The 23295-nt window shown below is 42.9% G+C and overlaps 1 protein-coding gene across 2 annotated transcripts in view; it reads right to left on the bottom strand.

Annotated features, from left to right (window-relative positions):
- The window catches only part of MAN2A2 (mannosidase alpha class 2A member 2), a 103633-nt gene that overhangs the window by 67920 nt on the left and 12418 nt on the right, over positions 1 to 23295 (bottom strand). For both annotated transcript variants that reach the window (XM_066592736.1, XM_066592735.1), the window contains one exon: positions 381 to 535. In XM_066592736.1, the coding sequence (XP_066448833.1) occupies positions 381 to 512 (132 nt within the window). In that variant the 5' untranslated portion in view covers positions 513 to 535. The remainder of the gene's footprint in view (positions 1 to 380; positions 536 to 23295) is intronic.

Genomic DNA, 23295 nt, shown 5'->3' with positions numbered 1-23295 from the left:
TGTATGGGAAAAAAGGCATTATGTAAGCACATTGAATACATCACAGAAGAAAATGTGTCACTGCTCCATAAAAGTGAAATATGGAGATTAGACAGTAAGTAAAAAAATGAAGGTCATAAATGTATCGAGAAGCTTATAGAGTTACTTAGTGCAGAACGGAATTATACAAAATTCCATCCAGTGCTGCAGAGTAAATATTTTATAGGTGTAAACCGCAGGCATATATACATGTGAGGTATTGCGGTGCTTTATAACAAGCCTGAGATCAAATCCAGGGATGGTTCAATAAGCAAGTGACCTTCAATTCTTAGCTCAACAGTCCTGCAAGCCCTTATGTGCTGATGTTCAATGGTTAAGCATTAATTGGCATCTTCTCATACCCTGGGAAAGTTGCCTCCGTTCTGTCTCCTGGGAGGGTCGTGTTGCACTTTATCCAGCATAAGATACAAAGAGAAGACGGCCACGCAAAAGATGGCCGCTCCACACACAGTCACCTGCTTCTTCAGTTTCATCCCTGGGAGCTGTAAGAACAGACCTGGAAGAAGATCACACAAAACCACATCCTTAACGAGCTGCTTTATGGAAGATTTTACAGAAGATTTTTAGTTATTTGTAATCAGCTTTGCAAAAGCAACAACCTATATAGGATTATATATTCAATATTCTTCAAAATTAGTCTGTAAGAAAAAGACGGCTCCTCCAAATATATGATAATTCTCAGATTTATCTCAGATTCGCCTGTTATAATATAAATGTATTAATATAAAAGTGATGGAAGACAGTCCCCGGGATTGTTGTGGCAGATGACGTTTCTGCAACGCCTCTGTTCTGAATGCTTGGCATCAAAACGCTCAGGATGTGAGCGCTGATGCCAGGAGGGTGACACTGCGGGCATTGAGTGGCTGCAGGGGTCAGGTGACTTCTACTGACGTCATCCGCCATAACAGTCAAGGGAATGGCAATGGGGCACCAGCACTGGATCTCCGCGGCAGAGAATGGATAAGTACAGCTCTGTGGGTTATCTTAAGACAATAAAGGTGCTTTCACATCTGCGCTAGGCATTCTTCCCTCCGAATGGAGCAGGAAAGAGGAATTCCTGCCGCTGATCTGTTCTGTGTCTGGATGGAACCGAACAGCACTAGGCAGACTCCATTGGCTATAATGGGGTCCGCCTGCTTTCAGCCCAGCTCGCTGGCTTTTGGACGGAAGAAAAAGCACAGCATGCTGTGAAACGGCCTTACAGATATTGCTGCAATGTTGAGTAAGGCCTCTTTCACACGGGCGACAGTGATATCGCCGCAAGAAAATCGCAGCGATATAACATCTGTGTCCTGTGTGATATCGCTGCATTTTCTCACGGCGATGTCCCGATTTTGTGTTGCTACAAAGTCACGTGTGGCACTACAAAGTCGTGCGATTTTGTAGCGCTCTTTTGCTGGGATTTTGGGGGGGCTTGAAATATAGGTCCTACCCTAAAAACAAGCCCTAACAGCCACTGTCATGTCTGCCGCACATCTCCTCTTCTTCGGCAGACTTGCTTGTTGTTTTCAGCAAGCGCTTCCTGGCTTAGAGGTTCAAAATCCCCACCTCCAGGGAGCGCTGGCTGTGTTTGGTTCTCGAGTGCCGCAGCTCAGCCAATCAGAGCGAGGGCTCGATGAACCAATCACAGCCATCACATTGAATATCGCTAATGTGAAGGAACCCACTGAAAAGCATGGGCTTCACACACATGCGATCTATAGCACTGTCACACAGTGAGAAAATCACACAACTTTGTTGCCCGTGTGAAACAGGCCTAACAACTGGACAACCCCTTTAATATGTTTATGACCTATTATTCATACATAGTAACATAGTATGTAAGGCCGAATGAAGACAACATCCATCTATTCCAGCCTGTTTATCCTCCTGTGTTGTTGATCCAGAGGAAGGCAAAAAAAAAAACAAGAGCAGAAGCCAATTAGCCCTTTTCGGGAAAAAATTCCTTCCCGACTCCCTAATGGCAATCAGACTGTTCCCTGGATCAACCCCTAATAGTTCCTACCTACCTGTATAACTCGATTAACAATTACCCTTAGTCATACGAACAAACATTGCTTTTTAGTTTGATGATCTATTAAGCATAGCTCTAGCTGCAAACATCACTGCATTTTAGGTCCCTGTGTTAGGGAGGCCTGACTCGTCTATACAGCTACATGGGTCCCATTCCCAAGGTTATTCCCATGTCGGTCTGTCTCTTCTATGGGAGTTGTGGAAACAGTGTAGAACAGCCTGCTGTTTCCGTAACTCCTGAGCCCCCCAGGCACACTGTACAACTGGGCTCAGTTCCTGCAGTAGGTGCCGGGTGTAAAGGCGCGACCCTCATCTACCCCTTTAAATTACAAAGTTCTGGCAGGCTGTAGCTTCCTCTAAAGGAGGTGGGGCTTTAAGAGAATGTATCATTTTTTGTACTAATTGAAATTAATAAAATATTTTCTGTTTTTCTAATGTTTTCATTTTCTGATTGTACATTTTTTGATTTTGTCTGTGCATGACTATGGAGGATGCTCTTTTGCCTTTGTTACAGAGAAAAGTTTTATGGCAGCTTTTAGAGATGGGTGGTGCATATAATGGACAGGAGTCGACCCATTCAATTCCATGGGAGACAGTTTTAGGTATGTTCTGCACAGAGGTCAAGGGGAGGGGGTGAGCTGTGACCATCACCTATTGTGAATGGTGAATCCTATGTTATCTATATGTATAGGTATCACCTTTCCTTGTAATCCTGCCTGTGATGATAATGAGATGACTGCTGAAAAGATTTCTCTACAAAATAGGAAGTTACAGACTGCTTTTAGGCTTAGTGGTCAGTGGGAAAACTGCAGCATTTTAGCATTTTTTAAAAATATATCAAGAAATTAAAAATGAAAGAAAAATCATCAACAGCTTTTAAAAAAACATAAAAACCTGATTGATACAGTAGGTTATTTTGTGATGACACAACCCCTTTAAAGGGAATCTGTCATCTCCTATAAGCATCAGAAACTATGTTCGGGGGTGTAATTTTTTACACTTACAGGCTCCCTGTTTCCCCGCTGTCAGCCCGGGAAATCAGCAAGCAGTCATTCAGTATGACTCTTTTCAGTCAGTCTGTGCACACTCCCGTAGAGAACAGTGGCATGTGTGCGGACCGACTGAATGAAAAAGGTCATGCTGACTCACGGTGCGTCGACTTCCTAGGGTGACCGCCTGGGAATGTGAAACCTAGTAAGTATAAAAATGACACCCCTGGACTCACCGGCACCTATACTATTAGCACCATAACTTAGTTTATGGTGCTTTTAGGAGGCGACATGTTCTCTTTAAGAGCTTACTGAAGACAGATTTAATGCTGCATTCAATGGAAGCTGTGGAAGCCCAAATGCATTAAACCTTTTCCGAGATTGTTGCAAGTAGCTATAATTTTATCATTTAACTATATGGTGGTGTGAAGGGAAGCAGGAGAGCTTTGTAGAGAAATGAATCGCAGAACTAAATTTGAGAAATATTCTGATGTTTAATAGTGAAGTTACCATTTTTTCATATTATCAGACACAGTTAGCTATTCTTCGTGAAAACCTATAGGGTCAGAGGTTTTGTAAATGACACAAATTGTACTATCAACATTTTACTAAAGGTGATATTTTCAGAGCATCTAAGGCAATCTAATCCGACTTTGAAAGTAGGATTTCTGTAAGACATAATTGCTTGTAATATAGATCACCCATGTGTACCAGCTCGAAAATCCCTCATTTGTTCAAAGCTTTGGCTCTGTCATTAAAATAACCTTAGTCCCCGGCATGTTCATTAACATTGATCATTCTGCTTGCTCAGTCTATGGAAAATTAAGCATCCCTATACACTAATAAAAAGCCAGTGAGAGAATATATTAACAAATGGGTATGCTTGTCTGTTCATATAAGGGCTTATTCACACAGGCAATATTCTTGTGCGTGTTTTGTGCAATGTGCACACAAATATGAAATCCATTCTGTTGAATGATTTCACCCATGCGTGTGAAAAAGTCGCAGTATGTTCTACCTTGGGGCGTTCCCTCGGAAAGCCTAACCCGTTGTTTTCAATGCGACCTTAAAAGACATTGCATGGCACTCACATGAGTGTGATGCGATGATTCCAACTGAAGTCAATGGGAAATATTTGCGATCCTAATACGCATGTGAGGATCACAAGTTCACGGAAGCGATGCAACGTGATTTTCAATTAAAAACACTTCGCATCACTGTGAAAATTGTACCTTGGCAAGCATAAAATCAGGCCGAGTTTCTCGGCTAGATATCGCGCTCGCCTGTGTGAATATAGCCTAAGGGCTTAGTCACACGGGCGCATCGGCACTCGTGATGCGCCCGTGTGACTGAGCCCATACTGCTGCAAGAGAACGACCGTACTTCAAGACGGACGACTCCCCGCAGCGCTGAAGAAAGAACACATGACCGGCAATGAAGCAGGTCACTTGTTCTTTCTCCCAGCGCTGCAGAGAGACGTCCGTCTTCCTTCTGCAGTAACGCGGGCGCCGATGCGCCCGTGTGACTAAGCCCTAGCTGCTAAGTTGTACACATTCAAGCATACACAGATACATGCACCTCTGCTGCATAATTTGTTGTATTCACACACGGATTTTGTGTTATAGTTCACCTCTCCTTTATAGTTATTAAAATCCATGGCAAATTCCATTCATTAGAGAAACCACAACCCCATGCTAGATCCATCATATGATGTATCACATCGGTGCTCATTGAACGCCCATAACCTATAATGATGTCTCTACTGGTTTTCCATGGTAACTATTGTTTTCACAGCAGGAATAGAATTATATGTATTGGTAATCCTACTATCAAATCTGGAAGAGCGAAGGCTCAGATGTGACCTGTTGATGGATGGCAACTTTCTTCAGACAACTAGATTACACATATGTAAAAAAAAAAAAAAAAAAAACCTCCTCAGTGTCAGATACCACAAACGTGTTGACTATTGGTGGGCAGCAGTAGAGCAGTTTTCAGCTGCCCCTTGCTGTCCAAGTTAAACTATTGGCCACCAACGGTCAACACATTTGTGCTACCTGGACCCTGAGCAGTTTTTTTTCACACATCTACAAATGTGTAATCCAGTGGTCTGATGAAGAGGTCTGTGTACCTGAAAACGTGTTACACCTGCTGGTCTTGATTAAAAGTAATTTTTATTTTAAAATATCTACACCGTCAAATTTAATTTATTCAAAATCCTTATACCTAGACAGATCATGCCTCAGCCTCAGCTCTTCCACTCTGATCTTGCAACACTATCAAGATCTTTGGTCAACCACTGCGCTAGGCCATCAGCAATATCACTGTTGACTTTCTCAACACGTCATACTTCTAGTCTATCTCTGCTTTGAGGTTGCTCTGCCCGTTTCTCCTTCACCTCACTACCATCAAATCTGACAGAAACCATGAAGGAACCCCAACAGAGATAATTTCAAGACAAAAGGGTTCACTGTTGGTTGTTGGGATCCGTCAAGAGAAGACGTTTTACCAAGTGCCTTTGAATAGTGGTAGCCAATGCCTAGTGTCCACAAAAAATAGTCAGCCATGGGTCCCCTATGTAATGACAGCCATAAATGCTACTATACAGTGCAAACCATAATACTTCCATCCACAAATGTCACCAAACCTTAATGCTTCTATAGTATCAACCAATTCCCTCAAAAAGTGCTAGTCAAGGTGTCCCCTATAATGTTTAAGGAACATTAACTCCAAAAATCAGCCGTAGCATAAGTAGAATTGTTCTTGAAGAATAAGAAGACTTTTCAATACAAGGTTTATTAAACAAATCCTTCTTCCCCCGTACGGAAGCCACTGAGCTGAGTGATGCTATATGCTCAAGTTCCCCCTCTTTCTCACCATCTGTGCAATGTATAGGACATAACTACATAATGAAAAGACTCTGATGCCACAATAGCCTCTCTGTTCAATGCCGGGGTGTCCTGTACACAGAACAGATGGGGGGCATGAGCGGACTAGTGCAAGTTGTGCTCCATTGAAGGGGCTCAGAAGGAAGGCTTTTTTTAAAGACACCCCATATTGAAATTCTTCCTTATGGGAAGAATTCTTCTATGGTTTTATAAATACTATAAGAAATTATATCAAATCTGATTGGACAGTGCAGACACATACGGTGCAATGACCCGATCATAGAAAAGCACACAGAAGTTTAACCCCCGGTTAATTATGTATAAGGAGCATGTGACACGTATATATTAAGCCTGGCCGGGGACAGAAAGATTTATTCTTTTCATTTACATCAGTGTTTTAATGACCATCTGGAGATTTTTCTTTTATCGCTAATTCAGTAATTATTGTTCATAGCGAGCGAAAAGTAATTTACTTGCTTAATTGTATCTCTTTTAAAGAGTGACCCTTGAAAATAAATAAGTGACCTTGGATACTGGGCACGTAGCTCAACAGAATTACTAATGCAGCTCCTCTGTTTAATTTAAACACACAAATCTAGAGGCGAACTAGAAAGAAAAGACCCCACTCAGCCTTGTAGCCTGTTCAAACATTGCTTGTGTCCTACTTAGTATAATCCCATGTTAATGATAGGCAGAGAGCCGGCGATATTTTTAGCTGCAGTCCTGGAGCTATGACAAAAAGCACATAGTACACCAGGTAAGGGTGCTGTAAAGCTGATCCCAGCAGCTAGACGTGTTTTTTATTACAGACATTTTATTACACACTGCATGAACACTAAGCCAGGACAATGCCGTAATAAAGTTCAAATACCACAATACTAAAAGAGGTAAAGTACCGACTATTTGTAGTTGCTTTCAGGTATGTCTATATGCAGCAGATGTGTTGCAGAAATTTCTAAGGTGCCTTTACATGCAACAGATTGGATGTGGTGAAAAAATGCACCAAAAACCACGCCGAATCTGGCTCTGCAGTGTGCAGGGGGCCTAAAACTGGAAGAGCTGCTTTCCTCTTCAGGGGGTGTCATCCCTTGGGCCCTGAGCGACACTTGCATTGAGTTTGCTATTGCAGCTCAACACAGGAAAGCAGCAGCGGATGCGGCGCAAGTCATGACAATCGGCAACCTTAAACACTTACTGGGGGGCTCATAGAATGGTAGAGTTGGAAGGGAACTCCAGGGTCATCGGGTACAAACACCTGCTCAATATAATGTTCACTAAATCCTCCCAAACAGATATTTGTCCAGCCTTTGTTTGAAGACTTCCATTGAAGGAGAACTCACCACCTCCCATGGTAACCTGTTCCACTCATTGATCACCCTCACTGTCTAATATCTAATTTATGTCTCCTCTCTTTCAGTTTCATCCCATTGCTTCTAGTCTTTCCTTGTACAAATGAGAATAGGGCTGATCCCTCTGCAGTGTGACAGCCCTTCAGATATTTGTAGACTACTGTTAAGTCTCCTCTCAGCCTTCTTTTTTGAAAGCAAAACAGGGGCTCATGCCACTCTGCCAACCTGCTCCTCACATAGACTGTAATTGTGCCTCTCACACTGTGCACAAGAAATGTGTGTGCAAAAAAAAAAAATCACGGCACGTATTATATTGACGTGTATTATGTGTGTATACACGCCAAGGTAGGGTATGGGGATTGGTGTCACGTAAATACGCATCTCATTGTGCACTTGCCATGTGCACGTGCACAACAGATTTGGGCGTGGCGCACAGTTAATTCCACCCATCTGAGAAAGGCCCAAGGAATGGGCATAACAGTTCTGCCCATCTTTTTAGCATACGGGAGGGTGCTGTTCGGCAGAGAGCAGAGCACATATTGGCTTAGTTCTGGAATACTCCTTTTTCTGCATATTATACATTGCTGAATGTAGTAAAGTAAAATGTTATCAGAATTGTAATTCTATGTCCAATACCCAAGTTATAATGCTGTAAATGTTACCTAAAAAGGAGTTAAGGAGTTAACAAATAATGTCAAATGGGGACAGCTTAAATTATAAATGAATTGGTCCATAACCAAGGATCTACTGCTCCCTCCACAGATACTGGAAGGAAGATACAGGAACACAGCATTAAACTGAATGTCCATCTTATACCACCTTGTTTTTGAGTCCAACATTCTGTTCAGTAACTTCTCAGGACTTCTGCGGTTGGCTGCATTAGCGCATGTTTTATGTGCATAAATGCGCTTGCACAAAATGCAAAGGATAGAACCATTGATTTCAATGGGTTCCCTCACATGCGTTTTGGTGAACAAATTTTGCGTGCGCGAAAATATGTGCAACATGTTTTATTTTTGTGCACATTTGCGCACCAAATGCACACCCGATCAGCACAAAATTGTGCACTGAACTGCGTGATTTTGCGAGTAAATTGAGAACACCGGGAACTGATTAGGCTGCACAACCTGTTAAATCACAGTGCGAGTGTGTCCCGCGCCAATGTGGGCAGTCCTGGCAGCACAGAAAAGTACAGTATAATGCGCCGATATGTGTGCGATAGTGCTCACTTCAAAGCGCAATTATGCCACACTATCGCGAGCATATCTACAGCTGCACTCATAGGCAGTAGTCCTGAAAAGGGTTATATCAAAAGATATTAACTGATCGGTGGGGACCTGACTTCAAAGACCCCAAGTGAACACAAGAATGCTGCTCCCATGTTGTCTTGCTCATATGGAGGGATTAAGCATGAGCAGGGGCGTAACTATGGGGGGTGCAGAGGATGCAGTTGCTCCCGGTTAGGAGCCTTAGGAGGCCCATAAGGCCTATCTTCTCCATATAGTAAGCCTAGTAATATGAATAAAGCATTATAGTTGAGGGCTGTTACAGATTTTGCATTGGGGCCCAGAAGCTTCAAGTTATGCCTCTGAGCATGAGTACTGCCAGTCCATTAATCTCTATGAGACTGTCAGAGACTGTCAAGTGCTGAATCCGATAGAGATGAATGGAGCGCTTGGCCCCACTGATCATACACTTTTGTACTATCCTGTGGATAGCAGAAAATGAATATTAAGAGATATTGCTGCACTGTTCTATACAGAAGCATCTAGAACAAAAAAAAAATTATACTGCACAGTATTCATTTTTTTACAATGGGGACCTATGCGCAACAGATGCCACTGTATGGGTATACAGTAACCTCCATCAGATAATTCTAACAACGTGTACCTCCTATGGATACTACCACCAATGGAAACACAGTATTAAAGCACTCTTAGGATAGTGTATATCTAAAGATGTTTTGGTAGTATCCAAAATATCTTAAAGGGCCTACGTCATCTGCTGCTTTTTCTATTTACCATGGCGTCCGTTCCTGTACTGTGTCCAGAGAAATCAGCAAGCACACACAGCATGACCATTTTCACAGGGCTATTTGCACCCACTCTCCCATTCATCTCTAGGGGAGAGCTCATGCACAGAGCCATCTGATAAGAGTCACAACTGGGCATTCACTGATTTCTTGGGGGCACAGCACTGGAATGGGGGACCAGGCGAGTATAAAAATCAGCACCCCGAACCTCCTGTCCTCTTCCTTTTGAGCCCCATAACATAGTTTATGGGACTCATTAGTGATGACAGATTCCTTTAAGAGATATTTTTTAACTTTTGGGTCATCCTCAGATCCTTAACTTGAAATTGGGTCTTTTATTAGTCTTTTCTTAATGAGACAACAGTGGCTCATTAACCCCTTAAGGACATGGCCTACTTTGGGCACTTTTCAAAAGCCATAACTTCTTTATTTTTCTGTCAACATGGCTGTATGGGGGCTTGTTTTTTTGCGTGGTGAACTGTAGTTTTTATTGGTGCTGTTTTTGAATACATAGACTATATTGTAAAACTTTTATAACTTTTTTTATGATAGCAGAGAGAGAAGAGTTTTTTGGGGATATTTTTTTACAACATCAATCATGCAGCATAAATGACACAATACACTTTTTCTGCAGGTCAGTACGATTACAACGATACCATAATTCTTCTTTTTTTTAGGTTTTTCCACTTTTTCACAATAATTTTGGAAATTTAGTTTTTTGTCTAAATCGCTGCATTCAAAGTCCTATAACGTTTTTATTTTTCCATAGACGGAGCTCTGTGAGGGCTTGTCATTTGTGTGGCGAGGTGTAGTTTGTATGGCTACCATTTTGAGGTACATACGGCTTTTCTGATCACTTTAATTGCGTTTTTTTGGGAGGCAAAATGAAAAAAATAGGCATTTTGCCTCAGTTTTTTTTTAACTTTTTGCCTTGCTGGATAAAAAGTGTGTTCAATTTGTTGTATGATTCGTTATGAATACAACAATAGTAAATATATGGGATTTTTTTATACTAATAAGAGAAAAAGCACAAAAAAGGGGTTTAACATTTTTTTTTACACTATTTTTAATTTTACACTTTTCATATCCCTCATGGGGATCTGTACCATAGCTGCTATGATCGATATGATAAAGCGTTGCAGGACTTCTGTCCTGCAATGCCTTATTGCTTGTATTAGCGATCATAGGCAATGGCAAAGCAGGATACCTGTATCTGGCGTCCTGTTGCCATGGCAACCTGTTGGCCCTCCACGATTTCATCACAAGAGTCTGATAACATCACAGAGGGAGCGCACTCCCTCTGTGAATCCTTTACATGTCATGATCTACATAGATTGCAGTGTGTAAGAGGTAAAGAGCGGGGGTCGCGGTCCTGATGCACCCCCGCTGTTGTAGCAGGAGGCCAGCTATCGGAGCTAGATAGCACGGGATCTCTTCTGATCTTGTGCTATCCTCAGGGCGTAAGTGTACGTCCTGTTGTGTTAAGTACCCTGCAGCCAGGATGTACATTTACGTCCTGTGGCGTTAAGGGGGTTAAAGTGGTCCTGAGTTTTCAAGAAAATTTTAAAAGCAGTCCAGGTCTTCTTTGGCTGCTGCTTTGCTGCTGTTTGCACCCAGCCTGAACTCTATCAATTCAGTTTTGCATGTTGATTTTCTTATTTGTCTGCTGCCCTTGCTGCACTTACAGGTGGGAGCATGTCCTAAGTCAGCCGTTCTGACAGTACAGATGCTCCCCTACTTGCGAACAGGTTCCGTTCCAGGAGACTGTTCGCAAGTCCGAACAAATATTTGCATGGAGCAGGATCGCGGGTGGATCCTGCTCCATACAACGTTGGGTGCCGACTGTTCTTACAGCGGACACCCGGCGGCTGCAGTTCCGATGAGCTGCGCCGCTCGTCGGAACTGTTAGCACTTTAAATACCTCTGTCAGAACGGTATTTAAAGTGTTAACAGCTCCGACGAGTGGCGCGGCTCGTCAGAACTGCTGCCGCCGGGTGCCGGCTGACGTTTAGGGGGCCCGTACTGTGTCCTGCGATAAGATCGCGGGACACAGTGCAGTTGCTAGGCAGCCTGGGACCTTCTGAAAGGCCCCAGGGCTGCCTATGCAGAGTGCCCATCAAGCGCACGGCTTGATAGGCGCTCTGCATAGGCAGCCCTGGGGCCTTTCAGAAGGCACCATGCTGCCTAGCAACCGCACTGTGTCTCGCGATCTGACCGGACAGGCTTCTATCAGGCTTGATAGAAGCCTGTCTGGTCTCTGCACAGTATGATGTAATGCCATAGCATTACATCATACTGTGCAGGACAGATTGTTCGCATCTTGCGAAGTTTGTGAATCGAACGTTCGCAAGTAGGGGACTATCTGTACTGGACTGGTCAGGACTTCCTCTCCCACATTTCCCAGCTACATTGTAGCATCTGAATGTCTGCCCCTTCTCTTCTGTGTTGTAGCATGGTACCCATGTCCCTGTTATTGAAGAATACAAATGCCTAACAACAAGCAGTGGATTGTAAAGGTGCAGGAAGGAAGACCCCAAGTGGCAGGCCCTTCAAACTTAATTTTCAATGTAAAATTACATTTTTTTTTAATGTAAGTATGTTACAAGATTGTGGACACATAGGCTCTTAGATGAGCATACATTCTCTGAAAATGTACTGTCCATTTAATTCCGGTTTATCTCTTATTCTGTGGGAAGAAAATTGATGATTATGTTGAATTAACAACACTCTGCCTACGTATCAATTGGTATATTAACCTACAGAATAAACAGACAAATTATGAGGACCATGGATGAATAACCCCTGTGTGTATACTGCTATTTTATGCACGGTTTCTGTGGGCTGACTGCAGTAATACATCTGACTAACGATAATGTGTACTAGCGCATGTCCTCCATCTCTGATGGCTCCACTGCTGATCTGCTCCACATAAGGAGCCTGTGTCTTACTTCCAGTGTAAGAATCTATTATAAATCCCTAATTCGTATATATTTACAAACTTGTTTAATAAAACACAAACAAAAAACATAATGATGATGATGGTTAAATATTTTGTGACATAGTGAATGCATCGAATGAAAAAAATACAGGGGGTCACTATTATTACTGGGGTCACTGTGGGGGTCACTATAATTAGTGGGGCCACTATGGAGAACACTATTGCTACTGTAGCCACTATGGGGGTCACTATTAGAGCTCGTTCACACAGGCATAGGCACATTTCGATCACTTACGCCTGTATTTTACACCTGCCGCTCCGGTGTGTTTTTGTGTACGCAAATACACTGTGTATTTGCACGCACATGCAAAAAGAAAGTAGAAATGGTGCACAAATGCGCAGGTTTCCTTCGTATTCGCGCCGGCCCATTCACTTCAGTGGCCTATTGTGGTGTGTAATATGCACCAAAATAGGTCGTGTCCCATGTTTTTTCACATTATCGAACATCGCATGAAAAAATATGCTCTTATGAACGAACCCATTGAAATCAATGAGTTCTATTACCTGCGTATGGTGGTAATACTCTGTGCAAATACACTCATGTGAACAAGTCCTTACTATAAAGTCTTACAATCGGCCCTTTGAAGGCAACCATAAGGCTGATGTGGCCCTCGGTGAACATGAGCTTGTCACCACTGATTGACACTAAGGTGCAAGAAATGTGCCTGCATGAATAAGTCATCATATGACAGCAAGTTGGCCATTTTCAAGTGACTTATTTTTAGTACAAGGTTGTAGAAACACAAGAACTAGTAATATGCAAGCTGTTCATTCCCCTGGAATGGTGCCCACCGAAGCCTGAAGAACTCTTAATGTAGTAATCGTTGTGAACACACTGACAGTTCCCACTATGAGCAATTACTAACCTATATTTGGATGTAAAATCTGCAAATCCGTAACCTTTTGTTATCTGCATTGTAAAGTGCAGCTCAAGCACCACTGAAACTGGCAACACTGGCCTGCATACGTCACTTTGTTTCTCATAGCCATAGCAATAGCCATAATGTGCGGGCTGCAGGGAATCTGAGGTCAGCAGAATAGGGAAAACACAGTAATAACATTTCAGATTCTGCTGACCTCAGGTTCCCCGCAGCCCTGCAGGCAGTACAGGATGCACAATCGTGGTCCTGAAGGCGCAGACCGTCTCGGGCCTCAGGGCCTTTTTATACTGAACGGTGATTGTTCAGATTATCAGATTATCTCTGGAGCATAAATGGAACGATAATTGTTCAGCGTTAACACTGACAGCGACCGAACGGCGAAAGATGATTTGTTTTCTTATCATTTTGTTTAGGCAGGTATAAAAAGGACAATCTGCCTGTTTAAACAGGCAGTCATATATATGTGATCTCCGGAGCGCTACACCTCAATTCACTGGACGATTATCGTCCCTGTGTGAAAGCATAGCAGCAATAATTATTGGGATGACTGTCGGACGCTTAAGCAATTGTCCCAACTACAATCTCTTAAGGCCCTTTTACACGCAAAGATTAGTGCTCAAAATTCGTTCAAAAGCTATCTTTTGAGCGATAATCGTCGTGCGTAAATGTGCACTCACTGTCCACTTTTTGTCTATCGCTGACTTCAGGTCAACATGAAATCCCTAATAAGAGGGACCACATGCTAAGTTCTCTGTGGGCAGCGCTGATAACATTCTTTAACAGCTATTAACAGCTGCTTTTCCTCTGGAGAACAATAGTGATGTATTTAGAGAACAGACCGTCCGCTGTTCTCTAAATACATGCAAAAAAAGTACTAAAGGGATGATTAGCTCATTAGTACCTATGAAAAAATGATCGCTCAAAACTTTCAGTTTCTGATGAATTTTGAGAGATCATCTGTGTGTGTAAATGGACCTTCAGACTCTGCTCTTTATGTTGGCGACACCTTAATGTACTTCTTTAAAAAGCTTGTCTGCAGTGGCCCTGCCTGAGTGCAAGAGCAATGTGAGTGTCTAATTAACATATAAACATACATCATTTACATATAGATACACAATGTTCTGTGTATTCATGTGAATGTTCCTTCAGTAGACACCCTTCCAGAGCTGCCTTAAGGCACACACATTCCGTGGTTATAGGTAAATCCTTCAGAATTACCGAGATTTCTATACTAACTAGTAATAAAATGTGGTAAATCATAGTGGGGCTACCATTAAAACAACCTTTATTATAGATATTCCGTAAAAAATGTCTCATGGAAATACCCTAAGAAGAGGGATGAACCTATCCCTATTCTGGCCATACAGCAGAGCGGTCTGCCTACTAAATTGTAACGTCCGCACTGAAAAGGGTGATCCCACCTGGAACCACCTAAAATGTCATATAGCATCCTAGATAGGGTTATGGGATAAAGTCAAAGGGGCGTCAGGATTTCTGGTGGCGGCTACACATGCACAGCGATCATTTTCCTGCAGTTTAGGGGCTAATACTGTATTGGCCTCTATGTTTGCATGAGTGAGATCGTGAACAGAATGGTATTACCCTCTTTAAAGATGGCGGACTTGGATTCCTAGTGGCAGCAGCGCATGTCCAGCGGCCATTTTTTTGAGTCGGAGAGATAACATTATATCAGTCTCTAGTTTTGCTGCAGAAAGGAAACATCAACATTAAGGGACGCCAAGAGAAAATGATGATAGCTGGGGTTTGATTGACACCCAGAACAGCAAATCTTGTCAAAGACATCCACCTTGGCTAACTATATATAGTGAGCAGTGTAACACATATTAGCTTGCTCTTATTTCCTGGGGTGTGATCAGGGGGCAAGCGCTGCCATCATGGGCTCCTGATATCTTCACAGTGGACATAACTAAAAAGGGACATGAGTTATTCATGAATGGCCATGCTTTATCATATCTGTTTCACCTAATTATTCAGAAGCTTTGACGTTATCATGAACTAATGAACACATGTGATCTCTTGTGAAATGTGTGAACCTATATCCATGACTGCTTTAACGCCATCTTCTGTGGTTTATACCTTATTTGCGACCAGCAGTTAACCTATATCCATAATTGTTTCAATGCTACTTTCCTCTAGTCTATGCCTCACCTGAGATCAGTAGTGAGGCACTCTACCTGTACGTGTCTACACCACACCTGCGATCAGTAGTGATGCACTCCACCTGCACATGTCTATATTTCACCTGAGATCTGTAATGAGGCACTCTAACTGTACATGTATATACCTCACCTGAGATCTGTAGTGAGGCACTCTACCTGTACATGTATATACCTCACCTGAGATCTGTAGTGAGGCACTTGACCTGTACATGTCTATGCCTCACCTAGATCAGTAATGAGGCACTTGACCTGTACATGTCTATGCCTCACCTGAGATCAGTAATGAGGCACTCTACCTGTACGTGTCTACACCGCACCTAAGATCAGTAGCGAAGCACTCTACCTGTACGTGTCTATACTTCACCCAAGATCTGTGGTCAGGCACTCCCCCTGTACATGTCTACATCTCATCTGAGATCAGTAGTGAGGCACTCCACCTGTTCATGTCTATACTTCACCTGAGATCTGTACTGAGGCACTCCACCTGTACATGTCTATACTTCACCCGAGATCTGTACTGAGGCACTCCACCTGTACATGTCTATACTTCACCCGAGATCTGTACTGAGGCACTCCACCTGTACATGTCTATACTTCACCCGAGATCTGTACTGAGGCACTCCACCTGTACATGTCTACATCTTATCTGATATCAGAAGTGAGGCACTCCACCTGTATATGTCTATACTTCACCTGAGATCTGTAGTGAGGCACTCCACCTGTACATGTGTACATCTCACCTGAGATCAGTAGTGAGGCACTCTACCTGTACATTTATATACCTCACCTGAGATCAGTAGTGAGGCACTCCACCTGTACATGTCTATACCTCACCTGAGATCAGTAGTGAGGCACTCTACCTGTACATGTATATACCTCACCTGAGATCAGTAGTGAGGCACTCTACCTGTACATGTATATACCTCACCTGAGATCAGTAGTGAGGCACTTTACCTGTACATGTCTATACCTCACCTGAGATCAGTAGTGAGGCACTCTACCTGTACATTTATATACCTCACCTGAGATCAGTAGTGAGGCACTCCACCTGTACATGTCTATACCTCACCTGAGATCAGTAGTGAGGCACTCTACCTGTACATGTATATACCTCACCTGAGATCAGTAGTGAGGCACTCCACCTGTACATGTCTACACCTCACCTGAGATCAGTAGGGAGGCACTCTACCTGTACATGTCTACACCTCACCTGAGTTCAGTAGTGAGGCACTCTACCTGTACATGTCTACACCTCACCTGAGATCAGTAGTGAGGCACTCTATTTGTTCATGTATATACCCCACCTGAAATCAGTAGTGAGGCACTCTACCTGTACATGTATATACCTCACCTGAGATCAGTAGTGAGGCACTCCACCTGTACATGTCTACACCTCACCTGAGATCAGTAGTGAGGCACTCTATTTGTACATGTATATACCCCACCTGAGATCAGTAGTGAGGTACTCCACCTGTACATGTCTACACCTCACCTGAGATCAGTAATGAAGCACTCTACCTGTACATGTATATACCTCACCTGAGATCAGTAGTGAGGCACTCTACCTGTACATGTATATACCTCACCTGAGATCAGTAGTGAGGCACTCCACCTGTACATGTCTACACCTCACCTGAGAGCTGTAGTGAGGCACTCTACCTGTACATGTATATACCTCACCTGAGATCAGTAGTGAGGCACTCTACCTGTATATGCCAGGTGACATATCAGGAGGCATTTCATTTTGTGATTTTGGTAGAGTGAGATTTCTTGGGCTGCTTATATGCATTAGTTACCTGGCCTACCATATGGGTGGTGAGTAGATACCTAAATAATATCTTATTAACATGGAGTGATGGATCTATGCTGTTTGTAGCATTATGCATATAATTTTTTCAAGAATTATATAGTTGATCCTGTACATTATTAAATTATTGATATTTGTCCAAGGTAACCTTTACAATCTTTGATAAAATAAAAACAATTAAGACCCACTATAGTGTCACTGATTGAATATATCAAACATTATTTCCAACCCCTCTGTTTTCCCTCTTTCCCCCGTTTTCCCTGACATTAGGTAACAATAGAATGATTAGGGTTTATCTTTTGGGTGGGGTCGTCCTTGGCAGGATGGGTACCCTGCATGTTTCACCAAAAGGTTAGTATCTAGGAGACAGATTGGGCATAACAAGCTTTAGTATAAATTATTTTATGTATAGCACAATACTTCTGTGAATTCTCTTTATAATATTTTGTGTGAGATTGGAAGGTTCTGTCTGGAGACAAATATTTCTAGCAGTTCTGGGATATCCACAATTAATCCTGCAAAGTTCCATATGCCAAACCTGCACTATAAATACCACCATCCCCATCTAATACACATAAACCACTGTTATTAAAGGGTGGTCATGAGGTCCCCAATCATTCTATGAATCCATTTAATGCAAGATACCCATTGTTCATCACTTACATACAATACTATGTAAGACATATAATAATATTGCCCAAAGAGACGGTAATTATCATATGTACATTTTTAATACTGTAATCTTTCTGACGCGTTTCCCAGGGTTGTCTACAAAATCCTAGTTTATCAGAGTTAGCAAAAATTCAGGTATAGAAGTGCTTCATATTACCGCTAGTATCAGGTAATAAAGACAAGTCACATGTAGGCACTATACAAATCTCTAGTTAGATGATAGCGAGACAACCCATTCACATGGGAATCATAGTTACGTGTCCCGTGCGCTACCCATTTTGTTCACTTATAAGTGGAAGCAGCTCCTGAATGTGAAGCCGTTAACTTGTGCGTTATCCCGAAGGCATTTTGATATTTTTTTGAAGAAAGACACCGCTTTGATGTTATTCCAAACCCACGTCTAAGGTGTTATAGGAGCATTTTAGGAAGTTCCTGGTGGAATCGCCACTATAAGGGCAGACATCCCAATTTGGTAGGCAAGCAGCTCTGTTGTACGGCCAAAATAGTGATATGTTTCTCCCCTCTTTTTTTTACTTTATTTATGGTATTTCCATGGGACATTTTTAATGAATATCTCTAATAAAGGTTATGTTTCGAAACATTTTTGACTTCCATGGGGTGTACGCAAACAGTCATTCTGTGATTCTCAATGACTAATAAAACGTGGTCTGATTTTTACCTACAGCTGCTTTTAGACAGAATGATTACTGTTCAAAAAATTGTTCAAATAAGCTAAAGTGAATGATAATCATTCAGTCTAAATTCGAGCCAACAAAAGAATGACGAATGATAGATCGAATACTTTTTGTTCATTGTTCATCTTAAGCAGATGTAAAAATCATTGTTGGCTCATTCACTTATTGTTCAATTGAAACGGCGCTTGCTCAGTCCTTCTCATTCGCTTATACAGGGACTGCGAAAGACTAAACGACTCTGACCAATTTTAAGTTTGAACAAGCTAACGATTAATCTACCTGTCTAAACAGGCTGCACGAGCGAATGACCTAGCGATGACATCACTAGCTTGTTCAAACGATAAATCAGCTTGTCTAAATGGACACTAAGTCTCATTTAAGGCTGGTTTGGACAAAACGATTATCGCTCAAAAAATCTTTCGAGCGATTTTTGAGTGATAATCGTTGTGTGCTTTTTTACGGAGCAAGGTGATTGCTCAAGCTCAGAGCGCCTGGCTGTTATACAGCCAACTGTTCCCCGCTCAGAGCGCCCGGCTGTTATACAGTCTTCTGCATCCAGCTGTTCCCCGCTCAGAGCGCCCGGCTGTTATACAGTCTTCTGCATCCAGCTGTTCTCTGCTCGGAGCGCCTGGCTGTTATACAGCTGAGTGCTCCAAACAGAGGATGCAGAAAACAAGCGTGGCCCCATTCGTCTGCATCCAGCTGTTCTCTGCTCAGAGTGCCCGGCTGTTATGCAGCCAGGTGCTCCAAGAGGGGGATGCAGAACACAGCTGGACATCTGTGTTCTTCATACCCTGCCTGTCTTCAGGGAGCTGGATACAGCTGAAACAATAGTACCAGCTGTATCCAGCTGTGAATTCCTGATAACTGATCGCTGATCTTTCACCATGCTGAAAGATCAGCCACGGCTTAACGAAAACTGCACGATGTCAGTGCAGTTAGACACAACGATTATCGCTCAAAAGATGGCTTTGAGTGAAAATCGTGGTGTCTAAATCAGAAAAATACAATGTAACTAAACGAATAGCCCACACAGTTGTACCATTCATGTATTTCATAGAGCACACTGAATAAACATCCATAGTGCAGGTAGAAAAAACCCAGAACCTTTGAATATAAAACCTGTAAATCCTGTTTAGCAGCGATCACCTCTATCAATTGTTTCCTGTAGCTGTAATAAGATTTGCATAATGTCAAGGAGGAATTTTGGACTATTCCTCCATGAAAATGTGCTTCAGTTCCTCAACATGATTGTGCAACATGCATTGCATCTCCAGCTCTCTTCAGGTCATACCACAGCATCTGGTCTGTGTTAACGTCAGGGCTTGGCCATTTACCTGTGCACATTGGGTCAATCTCATGTTGCATTACCCAACATCTCTTTAGCTTGAGGTCATGGACTGTTGCCCTTAGGGCTCTTTCACATGGGCATTGTGATTTCTGTTCGCCCTACTCGCAGACGAAATTTGCATGAATGAAAGAAAGCCACAACCAAGTTGCAGTTAAATTTCCCGTCTTCTCACACATTCAGACGGCCGGCTGAGGTATGTATATGCTGCATCCCGGAATTACGGCGGGGGGGGGGGGGGGGGAGAAACTTAAGTCCTGCTAAATCTCTCCCCCTCACTCCTCCTCCCTTTGCCGTCTGATCATGGCAATAGAAGCTCTCATAAAAGCCTATGGGAGCTGCCAGCAAAGGGAGGGACTTTAACAGCACTTGCCATGCTAATTTCCCTCTCTCGTCAGCCTATAGAAGCTGCCGGCAAGAAGAGGGGGAGGGACTTTAGCAACACGAGACGCTGCTAAACTGCCTCCCACCTCCCTCCCCCTCCTATTTTCTGATGGCTCTGATAGGCTCCCATAGGAGTCTATAGGAAGCAGCTACGTATTCTGGCAAAAAGCTAGGACAAGTCTTATCTTTTCCGGCCATTCTTAAAAGCGTATGGCCAGAATCCACACCACACACTATCTTTTCCGGGCAGCTGAATGCCGAAAAATCACCCATCTAATCGAATGCATTGGGATCTAATGCTGCAGATGGTCGCGATTTTCGGCCAGCATTTTATTGTGTCGAAATAGCCGCGATAAAACGCTCGTGTGAAAGAGGCCTTACATTGTCCTGTAAAATCTTTTCACACGCTTTAGAATTAATTTTCCCAGCATTGATTATACGGATTTCAGTTCCTGAGGTGGCAATACAGTCCCAAACCATGATGCTCCGTCCACCATGTTCACAGTCGGGATGAGGTTTTGGTGTTGCTTGCAGTATTCTTCTTCTATCAAACATAGTGTTGTGCATTTCGGCTAAAAAGGTCCAACTTTGTCTCATCAGTCCATAAAACATTTTCACAGAAACCCTGGGGAATATCCAGGTGGTCTCTGGCCAAACTTCAGGCTGTTAAGTTTTTTTGGACAGCAATGGCTTCATTTATTGTGTCCTTTCAAGAATACCATTTTTGTGCAGTGTTTTTCTAATCATAAACATATGAACAGAGGAATTTGCAGTTTGTAGCATCTTCTGTATGTCTTTTAGGTCTCTCTAGGATTGCCCACTGTGCTCTTGAGGTGATCATAAGAGGACTCCTAGGTAGAGAAGCAGCAGATCTACTTTTCTGCATTTGAAGATAATGTACACCCAGGTGTTTAGCAATGATATATAGCCTTTTCCAGCTTCATGCATCTCTATAACACATCTTCTGAGGTCTTCTGGAAGTTGTTTGCATCACATGGTTCACAGTAAAAAAATCTTTCTTGAGAGATTTCAGTAACCAAGCCTTGTGTGCCTTTATTTAATGGGCAAAGCACCTGTAAAACCCGCATTTTCTTGTCCATTCACGTGGCTGGGTGAGGTGTGTATATACACTGCAGCCCAGAATTCCTTTGGCCGGCATAAATGCTCAGCATGGTTTACTCCCTCCTCCTCATTTTGCCAGCGTCTCCCATAGAAGCCAATCGGAGAAGCCAGTTGATCGTGGGCAAAAGATGGGACAAGACATTGGCCGGCATATTTATCTGCCAATGTCCTATTATCGTGGCTGCAATGTTTTTACGTGGCTAAAAATCGTCCATCTTAATGAATGCGTTGGAATCCAATGCTTCAGATGGACGCCATTTCTAATCACGGCTGAATTAGACGCATACAAATGCTCATGAGAAAGAGGCCTTATAGACATCCAAAAGGTTCACTTGCTTTTTCTTGCAACTGTATGTGATTATGGGAACATCCCCACATGTGAATTGATAGTTACAATATCTGTGGTTTAAAGTATTTGGCTTGGGGAGGTAACAGGGTGAAAGTAACTGGAGATATTATAGCCTCCCCAGTAAGGCTAATTTCACATGGGTGGGTGCGATATTGGGATGTCATTCATGGCCCCATATTGCACTCACCAACATGCAATTTTGTAACAAAACTGCCTCACATCACCTTGGGGAGGTAGCTGTCAGCCACAGTGGAGGATTGCAGAGTTTATCCCATTGTTTTCAATGTGAAAACATCACATCGCACTGCGTTCACCTTACACTTAACGAACAATGACATGCCGCCAATTTCTTCTCATGCCGCAATGCGGTAAAAAAATTGCTTGTGTGTATGACCCCATTCAAAAGAATGGGGTTCATATTCATGCAACATTTGTGCACCTTCCAACACACAAATCTCGGCTGTGTGAAAACTGCATAAGGCTATGCTCCAACGTAGCGGATTTGCTGCAGATTTTCCACAGTGGAAAAATGTATAGCAAATCCATTCTAAGATCTGTGTCAAAATCTATAATGTTTGGTGCGGATCTGCAGCAGATTTCAGCCCTTCAATATGATTCATTTGAAGTAGTGAAATCTGCTGTGGCTCTGCATCAAAATCTGTAATGGCTCCTTCGCATGGGCAGATTTACGTGTGTTTGCATGCACAGAGCATAGAACCCATTGATTTCAATGGGTTCATTCTCACTTCCTCTTTATACATGTGCATTTCTCACATGCACTAAAAATATGACATGCTCTATGGGAGAGGTCTATGGGAGGTGTGCAGATGTGTGCACAGATGTGCAAAACGCTGCACAATTCCGTGAAAAAAAGAACACATCTGGAACTCATTAGGCTAAACATGCTCTGGGTGAGCAAAAAGCAAAGCTGCCTGCACACGGGTGAGTCGGATTCCACATGCAGAATACTGCAGCGGAATCCGGCCCTGCAGCAGCGGCATCCGCGCGTACCTGTAGTTTCTTTGCTTTTTTGGTTCTGCGGATGGTCCGCACGTCTCACCATCGGATATGCGCAATACAGATTTCTATTTTTAAGCCCCTGCTTTTCTCATGTCATCTCCTAGTGATAACACAGAATCCGCAACCTTTCCGCAGTGTCAATTTCGGAAGGTCTGTGGATCGGATGGCTTCCGTTGACTTCAATGGAAGCTATCCGCGCAGAATCCACGCAAAAATGGAGCATGCTGCGATTTTTTTCTCCGCAAGCGGAAACCGCAATTGATTTCCACTCGTGTGCAGGTAGAATCACTTTTCCATAGCTTGCTATAGATGGTATTTGCTGCCGAACCCAGAGGAGGACGTCCGCTCTGGTTTCAGCAATACAAATTTGCCCATGTGCAGACAGCCTAAAATACATAGATACGGGCACAAAAGAGCCTCGTACATAGCGCAAATACGTTGCGCTGAGGTGTGCACAAGACGCATATGCCCGTGTGAAGGAGCCCTAAATACATACCAAATAGTGTGGAAAATTTGCAGCAAATCCACCCCA

This window comes from Eleutherodactylus coqui, chromosome 2 (genome assembly GCF_035609145.1).
Source record: "Eleutherodactylus coqui strain aEleCoq1 chromosome 2, aEleCoq1.hap1, whole genome shotgun sequence".
NCBI lineage: Eukaryota > Metazoa > Chordata > Amphibia > Anura > Eleutherodactylidae > Eleutherodactylus > Eleutherodactylus coqui.
Note: the sequence above shows the minus strand (reverse complement) of the source record. Positions and strands in the feature narration are given on the sequence as shown.